Source organism: Lissotriton helveticus, chromosome 7 (genome assembly GCF_964261635.1).
Source record: "Lissotriton helveticus chromosome 7, aLisHel1.1, whole genome shotgun sequence".
NCBI classification, from domain to species: domain Eukaryota; kingdom Metazoa; phylum Chordata; class Amphibia; order Caudata; family Salamandridae; genus Lissotriton; species Lissotriton helveticus.
The window spans coordinates 40746687-40765001 of NC_136068.1; the positions used below are offsets into that span (position 1 = coordinate 40746687).

At 35.3% G+C, this 18315-nt stretch overlaps 1 protein-coding gene across 1 annotated transcript in view; it reads left to right on the forward strand.

Moving 5' to 3' along the window:
* GRIK5 (glutamate ionotropic receptor kainate type subunit 5) overlaps positions 1-18315 on the forward strand; it is a 1072331-nt gene that overhangs the window by 858123 nt on the left and 195893 nt on the right. The window contains exons 9-10 of the mRNA XM_078650387.1: positions 12764-12925; positions 15509-15661. Coding sequence (XP_078506513.1) covers positions 12764-12925; positions 15509-15661 — 315 coding nt within the window. The remainder of the gene's footprint in view (positions 1-12763; positions 12926-15508; positions 15662-18315) is intronic.

The window sequence follows — 18315 nt, forward strand, 5'->3', positions numbered from 1 at the left end:
AGAAAATGGCAGGAACAAACATTCTCCGAAGGAAAAACATCTGAGCAAGCAGTAACACTACAAGTGGAGCAGCAAAGAGCTCCACCCTCTGCTTCATAGTTTAAACAGAAACAAATGCAACCTGCCAAGACATTGTGGTGCCAAAGAATTGAATGTGCCATTTCTATTTCAAGTTTACTATCAAAGAGCATTGAGTGCACTCACTCTGCTCTTTCCTACAAAAGCCTCATCTACCACGACAAAGGTCGAATTCCCTCTGCTAACCTCCAAGGTATCACAAATGGTGCCCAGTGGCCTCTATATCCGTTTCTTCTTATACTCGAGTTAAAATGCACTTAATAATTCACCATACAGAAGAGCTGTTCTCTCGTACATTTATCAAGCAGACAAACTCTGGACTCTTCTACAAAAGACAGTCTCACAAGGACAAGGGTACAATTTCTACAGCCAACTCTTATTGCTCAACTAACAGGTTATACTGTATGACATTTATCTACACTATACTATACTAATATAATAAAGAGAGAGCCCAAACCTTTGAGGCGGGTAATCTCAGGAACCCCAGCACCAATCACAGCACCCACCACAGCGTTGGAAAGGGCAGTTGCAGCAGAAGGACATCGGCTATGCAGACGCCCACCATATACATTTAAAAGGTAAAAGAACCGTGCCAGCAAAGTAGTCCCTTGTGGGCGTATCTGCGTTGTGCTGTGGGCGTGTGCTGGGGGCGTGACAACCGCTGGGGGCGTGTGGTACGTTCCGCCCTTCATGCCATGTCTCATATCGTGTGCTGTGGGCGTGTGCTGGGGCATGGGCGTGTGCGGGGCACGGGATTACGGGAAAAAAAGCGAGCATTGTGCCCAATATTTCATTGTTTTTTCTTCCCTGGTTCTGTACATTCCAGCTCTGGGTGTCCACCCTGCTCCCTTTAAATACCCCTGCACCCCAAAATCATAACCCACCCTTACTCCTTAAAATACGCCAACACCCTTAAACACCAACCCATCTTAACCCTATAAATATACCCTGTACCCCAAAACCCAAACCTAGCCCTGAACCCTATAAATACCCCTGTACCTCAAAACCCAAACCTACCCCTGAACCCTAAAAATACCCCTGTACCCCAAAACCCAAACCTAGCCCTGAACTGTAAAAATACCCCTGTATCCCAAAACCCAAACCTACCCCTGAAACCTAAAATACCCCTGTACCCCAAACCTAGCCCTAAACCCTAAAAATACCCCTGTACCCCAAAACCCAAACCTAGCCCTGAACCATAACAATAACCCTGTACCCCAAAACCCAAACCTACCACTGTACCCTAAAATACCCCTGTACCCCAAAACCCAAACCTAGCCCTGAACCCTAAAAATACCCCTGTACCCCAAAACCTAGCCCTGAACCCTTAAAAAAACCCTGTACCCCACAACCCAAACCTACCCCTGAAACCAAAAAATACCCCTATACCCCAAAACCCAAACCTAGCCCCGAACCCTAAAAATACCGCTGTACCCCAAAACCCATACCTATCCCTAAACCCTAAAACTACCCCTGTACCCCATAACCCAAAAGTATATCTGAACCCTTAAAATACCCAAACACCCCAAAACATATACCTCAGTACCCCAAAACATATACCACTATACCCATACTTATCTTATCAAAACATAAAAAAAACATGCTTTTACCATTCATGCATTTACAACGAATTTCGTTGTAAATGTATGCATGGTAAAAGCATATAAAATGCAATGCCATGCGTTATACTGGCATTGCGGAGTCAAGGTACTTTCGTAATGAAAGTATGCGGAGTGATGGTATGCGGAAAGAAAGTTGCGTAATAACGGGTGTTTACCCTCCCCCGGTAAGTACATTGGTGGCATGGCGGCCCACATCTCCAGCAACATACTCATATTTTTTCACCACCGATTTGAAAAATGCACAGGTCTCTCACTGATGGCCAGTACCGACATACACTTTTAGACACACCTCCCGCCACAAGTTCTAGAATTGCGAACTTTAGAGCTGGGGAGCTACGTTCGAATCTCGGCATCAGCTCAACATCCTGTGATTCCAGGCAAATCGCTTTGTCTCCCCGTGCCTACCACAAATGAAAGTGTTCTTCTGTAATGTAAATTGTGCTCATGCCATGTTGTCAAGTTTGCCCTATATAATATTGCAAGGAAAAATAAAGTAGGGAGACTCGAGTTCACACACTACTGAACGCGCACTCTTAAGTGCATCAGCAGTGCACTGTGAATCGGAGCGTTTCATGGGCCTGTCACAGATAGGAAATGCTATCAAAACGAAACCCTACTAAACAATATACTACTGGCCCGCAGTAATTCATACCCGGACAACGTCGGGACGGGCTGCTAGTTTAAAATAAAGGGATACAATTAATTTAGATGATATTTGTTATAACAAATATTTGTCATATTTATTTTTGAGTAGAATAATTTTTGAAAATGTTCCTAATACTTTACCCGAGGTGGGTGGTACACTCAGATTTTATACATAAGCAAAACATAGAAAACATACTGATAAGTATAAATTATTCAAAATTACAAGTTATCTTTGCGTATTAGGGCCATTGAGGTAAGTAGGTTGGGAAGGTAAGTTTCAGGAGATGGTTGTGAGGAGCAGGCCACCATCTTACAATTAATAAGTGCAGACCTAGTCTTAATGCACAAGAACTTGGAGATTGATCCAAGTCTAAACAAGTGTGGCGGGGACTCTCGCTCCTATAGACTGATCAGTGGGGGTTCTGGGGGACACTTGGGCTCTGTGCCCTTGCTGATCACCACTAGTTGCTCAATGAAGTTGTTGGTGCACATGGATAAGTAGACATGCAGCTAGCACGTAACCCACAGGATCTCTTACGTCCATCTCTCTGAGGAATGTTCTATAGTTGATTCCAGGAGACACTGTCAAATGCTTTTTCAGTATCAAGACTAAGAAACAGTCCAGGGGAGCATCGAGATTCACAAATATGAATTTTCTTGCTGGTGTGACATGGTTGACAGCATGAAGGTGCTCGCTAGTAGAGGGACTCTGGTGGGTGGGTGCTGCACAGCTGAGCTGTGCTCTCTGATGAGAGTACACAATCATTGTGAACTGCACATGGCTCTGGAACTGATACCAAAGATGAGCCTGTGTAGGGAATCAGCTCACCTGCAAATCTCTCTTTACCTGAACTCACAATTCCCACACGTCATTCATATTAAAATCTGACTCAAGTTAATCAAAAAGAGGATCTGGACAAAGGGGACTTGACTCTCAGACTGATTTACCATAACTGTGGGTTTTAGGCATCCGAGGAAGACCAGAATCTGTCAGAGCACCAGAGTGTGGAGTCCTTCTAAAGAAGTGAGTCTATAAGAACCAACTGTTCAAATTCAGACTATCCGTAGCTATCAGTTTAACTCTACTGATGCAACTATCACAACAGACAACTTACCTATTAGAGGGCCATAACAGATATTAGTATGGCACTCATGATCTTTGCATCAGTCATTAACTCTAGTTATTGCACGGTTGGTGATATCCCCACCAGCGGCTTGAGCCGGAAGTGTGGTGTGGCCCAGTATACAGAGTACTGCTTCAATGTCAGAGGCTGCTCATGGCAATGTATAGGTCCTCTAATGAGATTAGTGCCCTCAGATTTTATTTACGAGATTCATAAGTGTTAACATTTCAACTCTTTTCTAATTTCAGATCAGATAATAGCTGAGTGCAATGTTCGGAAACGCAAACCTGAAACGAATCTGTGAATGTTAGTTTCTGATCCTTAAGATTTCCAATCACATATTAATAAAGATAATAATGATAGTAGTAGAGGTAATTATAACAGTAAAACCAATTAAAAACTAAAATCAACAGTAATAACGAGGATAAATATGGTGATGATAGCAGTGGTGGTAATAATAACAGTAAAACCAATAAAAACAAGAGCAAGAGTAATAACATTGAGAAAGATGATGTAAATGTCCAGTATTTGTAAAGCGCGAACAATTACCCGAAGGTGTCAACGCGCTGGAGGCCGTCAGGAATATTAAGAAAGCTATTGCCCAGAGTCACATGGTGCTGGGCTGACTTGCCGCCGGTGCCAGGCATTGAACCGTGAGCCCCCGGGTTCCAGAGTTAGTCGCCCTGGCCACTGCGCCACACCTCTTCCACAATGATAGTAGTAATAATAACAATAAACCCAATAAAAAACTAAAATCAACAGTAATAGCTATGATAAAGATTGGGATGATAGTTGTAGTAGAACAGTAAAACCAATAAAAAACAAGAACAGTAATAACATTGATAAAGATGCTGATGATTGTAGTAATAATAACAATAAAACCAATAAAAAACTAAAAACAACAGTAATAGCTATGATAAAGATTGGGATAATAGTTGTAGTAGAACAGTAAAACCAATAAAAAACAAGAACAGTAATAACATTGATAAATATGGTGATGATAGTAGTAGTAGAACAGTAAAACCAATAAAAAAATTAAATCAACAGTAATAGCTATGATAAAGCTTGTGATGATAGTTGTAGGAGAACTGTAAAACCAATAAAAAACAAGAACAGTAATAACATTGATAAAGATGGTGATGATAGTAGTAATAATAACAATAAAACCAATACAAAACTAGAATCAACAGTAATAAATATGATAAGGATTGTGATGATAGTTGTAGTAGAACAGTAAAACCAATAAAAAACAAGAAGAGTGATGACTTTGATAAAGATGGTGATGATAGTAGTAATAATAACAATAAAACCAATAAAAACTAAAATCAACAGTAATAGCTATGATAAAGATTGTGATGATAGTTGTAGTAGAACAGTAAAACCAATAAAAAACAAGATCAGTAATAACATTGATAAAGATGGTGATGATAGTAGTAATAATAACAATAAAACTAATAAAAAACTAAAATCAACAGTAATAGCTATGATAAAGATTGTGATGATAGTTGTAGTAGAACAGTAAAACCAATAAAAAACAAGATCAGTAATAACATTGATAAAGATGGTGATGATAGTAGTAATAATAACAATAAAACCAATAAAAAACTAAAACCAACAGTAATAGCTATGTCAAAGATTGTCATGATAGTTGTAGTAGAACAGTAAAACCACTAAAAAACAAGAACAGTAATGACATTGATAACGATGGTGATGATAGTAGTAATAATAACAATAAAACCAATACAAAAATTAAATCAACAGTAATAGCTATGATAAAGATTGTGATGATAGTTGTAGTAGAACAATAAAACCAATAAAAAACAAGAACAGTAATAACATTGATGAAGATGGTGATGACAGTAGTAATAATAACAATAAAACCAATAAAAAACTAAAACCAACAGTAATAGCTATGGCAAAGATTGTGCTGATAGTTGTAGTAGAACAGTAAAACCACTAAAAAACAAGAACAGTAATAACATTGATAACGATGGTGATAATAGTAGTAATAATAACGATAAAACCAATAGAAAAATTAAATCAACAGTAATAGCTATGATAAAGATTGTGATGATAGTTGTAGTAGAACATTAAAACCAATAAAAAACAAGAACAGTAATAACATTGATAAAGATGGTAATGATAGTAGTAATAATAACAATAAAACCAATAAAAAACTAAAACCAACAGTAATAGCTATGATAAAGATTGTGATGATAATTGTTGTAGAACAGTAAAACCACTAAAAAACAAGAACAGTAATAACATTGATAAAGATGGTGATGATAGTAGTAATAATAACAATAAAACCAATAAAAAACTAAAATCAACAGTAATAGCTACAATAAAGATTGGGATGATAGTTGCAGTAGAACAGTAAAACCAATAAAAAACAAGAACAGTAATAACATTGATAAAGATGGTGATGATAGTAGTAGTAGAAAAGTAAAACCAATAAAAAAAATTAAATCAACAGTAATAGCTATGATAAAGATTGTGATGATTGTTGTAGGAGAACAGTACAACCAATAAAAAACAAGAACAGTAATACCATTGCTAAAGATGGTGATAATAGTAGTAATAATAACAATAAAACCAATAAAAACTAAAATCAACAGTAATAGCTATGATAAAGATTGGGATGATAGTTGTAGTAGAACAGTAAAAGCAATAAAAAACAAGAACAGTAATAACATTGATAAAGATGGTGATGATAGTAGTAATAATAACAATAAAACCAATAAAAAACTAAAATCAACAGCAATAGCTATGATAAAAATTGGGATGATAGTTGTAGTAGAACAGTAAAACCAATATAAAACAAGAGCAGTAATAACATTGATAAAGATGGTGATGATAGTAGTAGTAGAACAGTAAAACCAATAAAAAAATTAAATCAACAGTAATAGCTATGATAAAGTTTGTGATGATAGTTGTAGTAGAACAGTAAAACCACTAAAAAACAAGAACAGTAATAACATTGATAAAGATGGTGATGATAGTAGTAATAATAACAATAAAACCAATACAAAACTAAAATCAACAGTAATAAATATGATAAGGATTGTGATGATAGTTGTAGTAGAACAGTAAAACCAATAAAAAACAAGAACAGTGATAACTTTGATAAAGATGGTGATGATAGTAATATTAATAACAATAAAACCAATAAAAAACTAAAATCAACAATAATAGCTATGATTAAGATTGTGATGATAGTTGTAGTAGAACAGTAAAACCGATAAAAAACAAGATCAGTAATAACATTGATAAAGATGGTGATGATAGTAGTAAAAATAACAATAAAACCAATAAAAATGTTTAATCAACAGTAATAGCTATGATAAAGATTGTGATGATAGTTGTAGTAGAACAATAAAACCAATAAAACACAAGAACAGTAATAACATTGATAACAATGATGATGATAGTAGTAATAATAACAATAAAACCAATAAAAAACTAAAATCAACAGTAATAGCTATGATAAAGATTGTGATGATAGTTGTAGTAGAACAATAAAACCAATAAAACACAAGATCAGTAATAACATTGATAAAGATGGTGATGATAGTAGTAATAATAACAATACAACCAATAAAAAACTAAAACCAATAGTAATAGCTATGACAAAGATTGTGATGATAGTTGTAGTAGAACAGTAAAACCACTAAAAAACAAGAACAGTAATTACATTGATAAAGATGGTGATGATAGTAGTAATAATAACAGTAAAACCAATAAAAAACTAAAATCAACAGTAATAGCTATGATAAAGATTGTGATGATAGTTGTAGTAGAACAGTAAAACCACTAAAAAACAAGAACAGTAATAACATTGATAAAGATGGTGATGATAGTAGTAATAATAACAATAAAACCAATACAAAACTAAAATCAACAGCAATAGCTATGATAAAGATTGGGATGATAGTTGTAGTAGAACAGTAAAATCAATATCAAACAAGAGCAGTAATATCATTGATAAAGATGGTGATGATAGTAGTAGTAGAAAAGTAAAATCAATAAAAAAAAATCAACAGTAATAGCTATGATAAAGTTTGTGATGATAGTTGTAGTAGAGCAGTAAAACCACTAAAAAACAAGAACAGTAATAACATTGATAAAGATGGTGATGATAGTAGTAATAATAACAATAAAACCAATACAAAACTAGAATCAACAGTAATAAATATGATAAGGATTGTGATGATAGTTGTAGTAGAACAGTAAAACCAATAAAAAACAAGAAGAGTGATGACTTTGATAAAGATGGTGATGATAGTAGTAATAATAACAATAAAACCAATAAAAACTAAAATCAACAGTAATAGCTATGATAAAGATTGTGATGATAGTTGTAGTAGAACAGTAAAACCAATAAAAAACAAGATCAGTAATAACATTGATAAAGATGGTGATGATAGTAGTAATAATAACAATAAAACTAATAAAAAACTAAAATCAACAGTAATAGCTATGATAAAGATTGTGATGATAGTTGTAGTAGAACAGTAAAACCAATAAAAAACAAGATCAGTAATAACATTGATAAAGATGGTGATGATAGTAGTAATAATAACAATAAAACCAATAAAAAACTAAAACCAACAGTAATAGCTATGTCAAAGATTGTCATGATAGTTGTAGTAGAACAGTAAAACCACTAAAAAACAAGAACAGTAATGACATTGATAACGATGGTGATGATAGTAGTAATAATAACAATAAAACCAATACAAAAATTAAATCAACAGTAATAGCTATGATAAAGATTGTGATGATAGTTGTAGTAGAACAATAAAACCAATAAAAAACAAGAACAGTAATAACATTGATGAAGATGGTGATGACAGTAGTAATAATAACAATAAAACCAATAAAAAACTAAAACCAACAGTAATAGCTATGGCAAAGATTGTGCTGATAGTTGTAGTAGAACAGTAAAACCACTAAAAAACAAGAACAGTAATAACATTGATAACGATGGTGATAATAGTAGTAATAATAACGATAAAACCAATAGAAAAATTAAATCAACAGTAATAGCTATGATAAAGATTGTGATGATAGTTGTAGTAGAACATTAAAACCAATAAAAAACAAGAACAGTAATAACATTGATAAAGATGGTAATGATAGTAGTAATAATAACAATAAAACCAATAAAAAACTAAAACCAACAGTAATAGCTATGATAAAGATTGTGATGATAGTTGTTGTAGAACAGTAAAACCACTAAAAAACAAGAACAGTAATAACATTGATAAAGATGGTGATGATAGTAGTAATAATAACAATAAAACCAATACAAAACTAAAATCAACAGCAATAGCTATGATAAAGATTGGGATGATAGTTGTAGTAGAACAGTAAAATCAATATCAAACAAGAGCAGTAATATCATTGATAAAGATGGTGATGATAGTAGTAGTAGAAAAGTAAAATCAATAAAAAAAATCAACAGTAATAGCTATGATAAAGTTTGTGATGATAGTTGTAGTAGAGCAGTAAAACCACTAAAAAACAAGAACAGTAATAACATTGATAAAGATGGTGATGATAGTAGTAATAATAACAATAAAACCAATACAAAACTAGAATCAACAGTAATAAATATGATAAGGATTGTGATGATAGTTGTAGTAGAACAGTAAAACCAATAAAAAACAAGAAGAGTGATGACTTTGATAAAGATGGTGATGATAGTAGTAATAATAACAATAAAACCAATAAAAACTAAAATCAACAGTAATAGCTATGATAAAGATTGTGATGATAGTTGTAGTAGAACAGTAAAACCAATAAAAAACAAGATCAGTAATAACATTGATAAAGATGGTGATGATAGTAGTAATAATAACAATAAAACTAATAAAAAACTAAAATCAACAGTAATAGCTATGATAAAGATTGTGATGATAGTTGTAGTAGAACAGTAAAACCAATAAAAAACAAGATCAGTAATAACATTGATAAAGATGGTGATGATAGTAGTAATAATAACAATAAAACCAATAAAAAACTAAAACCAACAGTAATAGCTATGTCAAAGATTGTCATGATAGTTGTAGTAGAACAGTAAAACCACTAAAAAACAAGAACAGTAATGACATTGATAACGATGGTGATGATAGTAGTAATAATAACAATAAAACCAATACAAAAATTAAATCAACAGTAATAGCTATGATAAAGATTGTGATGATAGTTGTAGTAGAACAATAAAACCAATAAAAAACAAGAACAGTAATAACATTGATGAAGATGGTGATGACAGTAGTAATAATAACAATAAAACCAATAAAAAACTAAAACCAACAGTAATAGCTATGGCAAAGATTGTGCTGATAGTTGTAGTAGAACAGTAAAACCACTAAAAAACAAGAACAGTAATAACATTGATAACGATGGTGATAATAGTAGTAATAATAACGATAAAACCAATAGAAAAATTAAATCAACAGTAATAGCTATGATAAAGATTGTGATGATAGTTGTAGTAGAACATTAAAACCAATAAAAAACAAGAACAGTAATAACATTGATAAAGATGGTAATGATAGTAGTAATAATAACAATAAAACCAATAAAAAACTAAAACCAACAGTAATAGCTATGATAAAGATTGTGATGATAGTTGTTGTAGAACAGTAAAACCACTAAAAAACAAGAACAGTAATAACATTGATAACGATGGTGATGATAGTAGTAATAATAACAATAAAACCAATAAAAAACTAAAATCAACAGTAATAGCTACAATAAAGATTGGGATGATAGTTGCAGTAGAACAGTAAAACCAATAAAAAACAAGAACAGTAATAACATTGATAAAGATGGTGATGATAGTAGTAGTAGAAAAGTAAAACCAATAAAAAAAATTAAATCAACAGTAATAGCTATGATAAAGATTGTGATGATTGTTGTAGGAGAACAGTACAACCAATAAAAAACAAGAACAGTAATACCATTGCTAAAGATGGTGATAATAGTAGTAATAATAACAATAAAACCAATAAAAACTAAAATCAACAGTAATAGCTATGATAAAGATTGGGATGATAGTTGTAGTAGAACAGTAAAAGCAATAAAAAACAAGAACAGTAATAACATTGATAAAGATGGTGATGATAGTAGTAATAATAACAATAAAACCAATAAAAAACTAAAATCAACAGCAATAGCTATGATAAAAATTGGGATGATAGTTGTAGTAGAACAGTAAAACCAATATAAAACAAGAGCAGTAATAACATTGATAAAGATGGTGATGATAGTAGTAGTAGAACAGTAAAACCAATAAAAAAATTAAATCAACAGTAATAGCTATGATAAAGTTTGTGATGATAGTTGTAGTAGAACAGTAAAACCACTAAAAAACAAGAACAGTAATAACATTGATAAAGATGGTGATGATAGTAGTAATAATAACAATAAAACCAATACAAAACTAAAATCAACAGTAATAAATATGATAAGGATTGTGATGATAGTTGTAGTAGAACAGTAAAACCAATAAAATACAAGAACAGTGATAACTTTGATAAAGATGGTGATGATAGTAATATTAATAACAATAAAACCAATAAAAAACTAAAATCAACAATAATAGCTATGATTAAGATTGTGATGATAGTTGTAGTAGAACAGTAAAACCGATAAAAAACAAGATCAGTAATAACATTGATAAAGATGGTGATGATAGTAGTAAAAATAACAATAAAACCAATAAAAATGTTTAATCAACAGTAATAGCTATGATAAAGATTGTGATGATAGTTGTAGTAGAACAATAAAACCAATAAAACACAAGAACAGTAATAACATTGATAACAATGATGATGATAGTAGTAATAATAACAATAAAACCAATAAAAAACTAAAATCAACAGTAATAGCTATGATAAAGATTGTGATGATAGTTGTAGTAGAACAATAAAACCAATAAAACACAAGATCAGTAATAACATTGATAAAGATGGTGATGATAGTAGTAATAATAACAATACAACCAATAAAAAACTAAAACCAATAGTAATAGCTATGACAAAGATTGTGATGATAGTTGTAGTAGAACAGTAAAACCACTAAAAAACAAGAACAGTAATTACATTGATAAAGATGGTGATGATAGTAGTAATAATAACAGTAAAACCAATAAAAAACTAAAATCAACAGTAATAGCTATGATAAAGATTGTGATGATAGTTGTAGTAGAACAGTAAAACCACTAAAAAACAAGAACAGTAATAACATTGAAAAGTATGGTGATGATAGTAGTAATAATAACAAAAAAACAATAAAAAACTAAAATCAACAGTAACAGCTATGATAAAGATTGTGATGATAGTTGTAGTAGAACAGTAAAACCAATAAAAAAACAAGATCAGTAATAACATTGATAAAGATTGGGATGATAGTTGTAGTAGAACAGTAAAACGAATAAAAGCAAGAACAGTAATAACATTGATAAAGATGATGATGACAGTAGTAGCAGTGGTAATAATAACAATAGAACCAATAACAAAATGTAAATCAACAGTAATAGCCATGATACAGAAGACGATAACAGCACAAATATTGAGAATATTCAGCACTTGTGGATGTGTACATTAAAGATGGCAGCACCCAACACTTGTACAAACACGCTGTCTGCTTTAGAGGGAGCTTGAGCTCTGGAAGGTGACAGGGTCAGGTCCTCTGGGTCCAAGACTGTACAAAGCTTGGCTCATTGGTTTACATCCCCTGCAGTTTAGCAGTTAACTCCAGAAGGGCTGCACTGGGACATGTGTCAACATCGTTTTTCTTCTTCAGCAACCCTTGTAAGATTACTCTTAAAACAAAGGATATCCTACCTGGCATATTCTGAAGTCTGTCTTCTAGAGAGAAGGAAGGGAGAGGTCTCTTTATCAGAGTGAGCCAAAATCCATGGGAAACGAGAGACATCTAAGTCACTTCTGATGTATGGGCTCAACTGAGTGAAGAATCCTCTCTAATGAAGACTGTCTTTGAGTCTCTTAAGTGGTTTGTTCATGGCTTAAAGAAAGACAAACTTACATGTGTTAGAAAAAATTATAAAACGCTTTATAATGAAATAATTCTTGGTCAATCCTTCAGATTTTCCTACTGTATAATAGGCATAAGACTGTCCTGAGTAGGGAACATTCGAAACCATATTATGTCAAAATTTTTCCTTGTGTTCAGTGGGAAGCTCTTGTTGGATGGAAAAACTTAATTTGATGTACGTCTTCTTTTTTATCAAAGTTTACGTTCTCTGCATTTGCACCACAGGATTTTCCCATCTTGCACCTGGACGGGATCGTCAATGAGCAGTCCAACATTCTGGGATTTTCAATGTTCAACACCACTCACCCCTTCTACATGGAGTTTGTGCGCAGCCTCAACATGTCGTGGCGCGAGAATTGCGATGTCAGCTCCTATGCAGGACCCGCGGTGAGTGCCCCTTGCTCCCCAAAATATTCTACCACAGGGCAACTTTTGTTTAATAATCTGACTTTGAGTGAAAGTTGGGATGTTAGTGGTATCTGGTAACTAGTTAGCTGGCCTGATTTCAAGTTGGATGCTAATGAAAAGAAGTCTGAATTCAGGAGAACGTGCGAGGTCAGTTAGAGAATCCAACAGTATTATTTCTTCATTTGTAGAGTTAATTCCCTCATTTGTAAGGTTAAATTGTATTGAAAGTTCCACCAGTGGATTCCCTTCTGGATTTACTCAATGGGATTTAGCCCTTGCCACAAGTAATCATCACCCAGCTCTAAATCACAACCTTGGTGTGTAGCCAGATCATTTCATTGGTAGCAGTAACTTCTAACAGTTGCTTCCTTGACCAATAGCCAGTAAATCACCGGAATAGCACAGCTCCTGTTGATTGCCTCAAGTTTCATGCTCATGATGCTCTAGAATGTGAAGTTGTATCTTTAGGAGCACTTGAAGGTTTTCCTGAGTCCTGTGCTCTGTGCTTCCCAAACGTGCTGGTCTCTCATTATCCAACCCCAGCCATTGCTGCTTCCATCCCCTTAGTGAAGAAGATCAGATCTGTCCATGTGGACCAGAGATCTTATAGTGAAAGATCCAATGGTCCAGATCTTAAAGTGAAAGATAAGATCTGCCCATGTGGTCTAGATCTTATGGTGAGAGATCAGATCTACTCAAGTGGTTCATATTTTATAATGAAAGTTCAGATCTGCCCACATGGACCAGATTCTATAGTGCAGAGCATTCTTTGGTGATTTTGTGCAGTTTTGCAAACCCCACAAATAATACAGAGCTGTGCTTCATGGGTTGAAAGCCATGATAGCTCGGTGGCGAGAGGCCAAATTATTATTGGTAAAATCACCCCTCTTCACATGTTGCACAGAACAGGACTTGAACTGATAGCAATAGTCTTTTAATAAACTATATCCTGGCACTCACCCTTTCAAGACCAGGAGTGTCCAAAATTCACTTCATTTATTTCTACATAATTACTCAAAATGTGGGACTTTGTTTTATCATGTAACGTTTCTTCACATCCATTTTTGACATGGAGACAAATTTTACCTTTCAAAATATCAATAATAAACAATTACCCTAAACAACAGCCGCTCACGTTTTTGTTGTTAGTTGCTCCTGCATTTCCACGCTTTAATTTGCTGTGACCAATGGCTTAATTACAGGATTGACTTAATAGTGTAATTTCAGGAATTTTGAGCAACAAGAGTAGAGTGGAATTTCCAAAATTACGTGAATTACGCCGATGTAATTTAAATTTCATCCTGGCGCAAACAGGGAAATTGTGCACTATTACTTAGGGCCTGATTCACAAAAGTAATCTGAGACAAAATCCTTACTTTGCAACTTTCGGTATTCCCAAAAGGGATTTAGTAGTAAAGTTAGGATTCCTAACTTTACTACTACTAAACTCAGGAAAATCTTAACTTTATGACTTTCAGTATTCACAAAAGGCATTTAGTAGTAGAAAAGTTAGTAATCTCGAAAGTCGTAAAGTTAGGATTTTTTTCTCAGTTTAGTGGTAGTAAAGTTAGGAACCCTAACTTTACTACTACTATATGCCTTTTGTGAATACCAAAAGTCGTAAAGTTAGGATTTTGCCTCAATTTACTTTTGTGAATCGGGTCATTAGAATGTATTGTCCCTGGGCAGCTGCAAGCTTGCTCTACCCCCAGGCCATCGTTTTCAGGTGAAAAAAGGTAGTGGCTGTGAAACAGGCCCTCCATGTTTTACTGTGCAGGCGGCAACCAGTCTGCATCGTTAAAGGATATTAGAGATCCCCTTGTAGGCGGATGCAGTGAGTGGCTTCACCCGCCTGCAAGGGGATTCCCTCCTCCAGAGGGCTACTATCAGGGGGGCCCCCTGACAGCTTCTTTGCCTCTGCGCCTGTGTCTATAATATGGCGCATGTGCAGAGGCAAAAGGGATTACCTCATTTGCATGGGGCCACGCCCTCATGCAAATGAGGGAGTGCCCTCTTGAGAAAGTGCTCGTGCTGATTGTGTTATAGCGCTTTCAGTTTTACAGAAGAGGCCGCACAAGGTTCTGTGGACCCTTCTGTAATACCAAAGTGCCCCAGGGGCATTGAACGCAGGAGCAAATGCTCATTGTGCCCCTGGGCACTTTGTATAAAATGGCCCAAGAAGTCTTCTGCAAACAGTGATTCATTTGGCCTCATAGTGATTTCTATTTCCTTCCTGGTAAGATATACAGAGTTCTACACTGAACACTGTCTCTATGGGAATGTAAGTTAGATGCATCTTTCACCTGTGACCTAGCCACAACTGCCACTCAACCCTCCTCTTCTTCCTCTCTCTGGGATAAGGCTCCCCATGAGTTTGTCTGGTCTTGCAGGTTATTTTCACATCCCTAGAATTGTGAGAGAGGGGTCTGGGAGGCTGTCTGCATCTGAGAGTCACTGAATCACAAAAGGGTTGTTAGTCAACTCTCACTGCTATTGTAAGATATCTCATTATTTTCTCCTCTGTATTCCTTTTTCTTTCATGCTCCAAACTGCAACCTTCAGCTGTCCGCAGCGCTGATGTTCGATGCTGTCCATGTGGTGGTGAACGCCGTGAGGGAGCTGAACCGCAGCCAGGAGATTGGGGTGAAGCCGCTCTCCTGCACCACCTCCCAGATCTGGCAGCACGGCACCAGCCTGATGAACTACCTGCGCATGGTGAGAGCACGGCGGGGCGTAAAGCGTGGACGGGTTGACCTAGACATGGGTTCCTGCTGCATGAGGGCTATCATGAACCCCTTGTTGGAGCCTTGCAGATCCCCAGTCTTTGCACTTGTTCTGGATAGTTGAGTGAATGGTCCTCCCTTGGTGCTTACACTCATCTTTAATCATCACTTACATGAGTACCAAAGCCTGATATACGCTGCCATGCAGTCGCATGATGGCTTGTGGAGTGACATCCATACATCTGCAGGTTCACCTGATAGGTGCCTTGTAGGTTAGTTTAGGATTTGTTGCAGAACAGAAACATGTAGTGTGAGGCATGGAAAATTAGATACATACTCATGGTTCATGAATCCTGGCTGAAGAGTCCTCTTGAAGAATAGGTGGAGGACACTTTATCAGCCGTGGGTTGGACATTTATAGCAGATGATTCCAAGGCTCATGGATAGACATTTCGCTGAAGACACGCGCTAACGGAATCACAGATCGACTAATGTTTGCATGAATTTGATGCATGATTCTGGAGGTGTCAGTGCAAGGATATTTGGCATATCACATAGGGTCAAATAGTTAATGAACTTGCTAGACAAATCCTAAACTGACGCCTGAGTGAGTGACAGCTGAGTAAATGATCTGGACCATGTACCCTGAGAAGGTATCAAAGTGGATAAACATGTCAGGGACGAGCACTGCTCTGTACTTGGTTATAGAGAATCCTGGGTAGACTGTTGAGTGTCATTATCAGCGCATCTTTGATGCACACTTCATTGGGAGTTATTATCCGTGAATCCTAGGTGCGCCTTAGCATAGATATTCATTATGCATGACTCCTGCATGTAACTGGTTGCATACTCACGGTTAGATGGTAACTATTGGTGATTACTGGAAGTTCTGCTGATTAAATGTTAATTTAGGTCTGCTTGGGTTCTACATTAGATTAGATGCTCAGCGTAGTTGAGTCTTGAATGTATAGCGGGCTTTGCATACATTTAGCTGTGCACTTCGCCCAGGATGTACCATTGATTAGATGCTCACCATAGATGAGTCTCCGATGTATAAACACTCGGCTGTTGCTCGCAAATGAGCCGGGGATGAATAGTTAATTCCATATTAATCATGTGGACTATGCATTTGGTTAGATGCTCATGGTAAATGAGTTCTTAGTGTTCAACATTTAGATACCAGTTGCACATGAGTTTTGCATGTAGAGATTTCTATATGTTGATTGTAGCTGAATCTTGTATTTATAGTTGGGTTGGTATTTATGACAGGCTAGTCCTGTATGTACAAATGTTTGGATGGCCATCCTAGGTGAGACATGGATGTATTGTTGATTCATTATTATCCAAGAGAAGCTCTGAATGTATAGATGGATGGAGTATCTGTAGGTGAGAACTGTAAGTATAAAGATGTTTAGTTTGGTTGATATATATCCCAAAGGAGGTATTGATTTATAAGCTGTTGGATCTCCAACGTTGATCCAGCCTCGAAGCACAGTTCATTACATTATCATCACAAGCGATGATGTAATGCCTTTAGCAATCCAATCTCAATCTTTGAACTAACATTTAGTACATATTCCCCTTCCTTTGTGTTCAGTTGGTTACACAAAACTCATACAACCTACCATGGTTGATTGTCGGAGATGGTTATATGTTCAGGTGTAGACATGGTTCATCATCCACTGTAGATGAGTCCATATTATTTAGTTTGTTAGACGAGCATTGTAGAATAACCGTGGAAATACAGTTAGATGGACGCAGAGTTGGTCATTGCATATTAATACTCTACATACATATGTTTCAATGTTCCTTGTTAACAAGTCCTGGACATGAAGTTGGTTTTATGTTCATCAATTGAATTTGGGATGTGCATTATGTTGTATGTCCATCATCAGTGACTGATGGATGCACTATTGATCCTGTATCTTTGATTGGTCAAATATTTATTGTGGAAAAATTGTTGTTTAGTTGTTAATCGCAGATAAGTATTTGATGTATGATTTGGCTACATATTCATTGTAGGTGACTAGTGATTTGATAACTACTGTTGGTCTTTACTAAATTTAAAGGGTAATAAATGTTCTTGGATGAGTCTAGGATGTGGTGATAGTTGGATCACCAATGTGTATGAGATCTGGATTTACAGTCAGCTGACAGTCATGACTAATGTTAGATTTACGGGTGATTAGCGGTCCATCCTCAATGACGTCATGATGTATAGTTGGCGGCTGCTCAATAAAAGTCCAATCCTGCAAGGACATCCATTGATACTCACTGTTGTTGAGTCCTCTATGCACAGCTGGTTAGATGTTCAATATCAGTTAATATCTGACGAATCGTTGTTTTGATATCAATTGCAAAAGAATAGCAGGTTGGTCATCAAATACCAGCAAGGTATGTGTGCGATTTAAATAGTCGATGTAAATGAGCCGGGCATGTACAGTGAGGTGTTCATTGTAGATATTACACAATCATGAATACATATCACAAACAAATACACCCAATCCATACTTGTAAAAATGCAAATCATGCGTTTCCAGTCCAGTCTATACCCTATTAACAGTTTAATAATTTCTCCCATATTTCAAAATATAGGAAGGACCATTAAACACATTCAGACTCATCTTTCGGTTTTACTCATTTTAA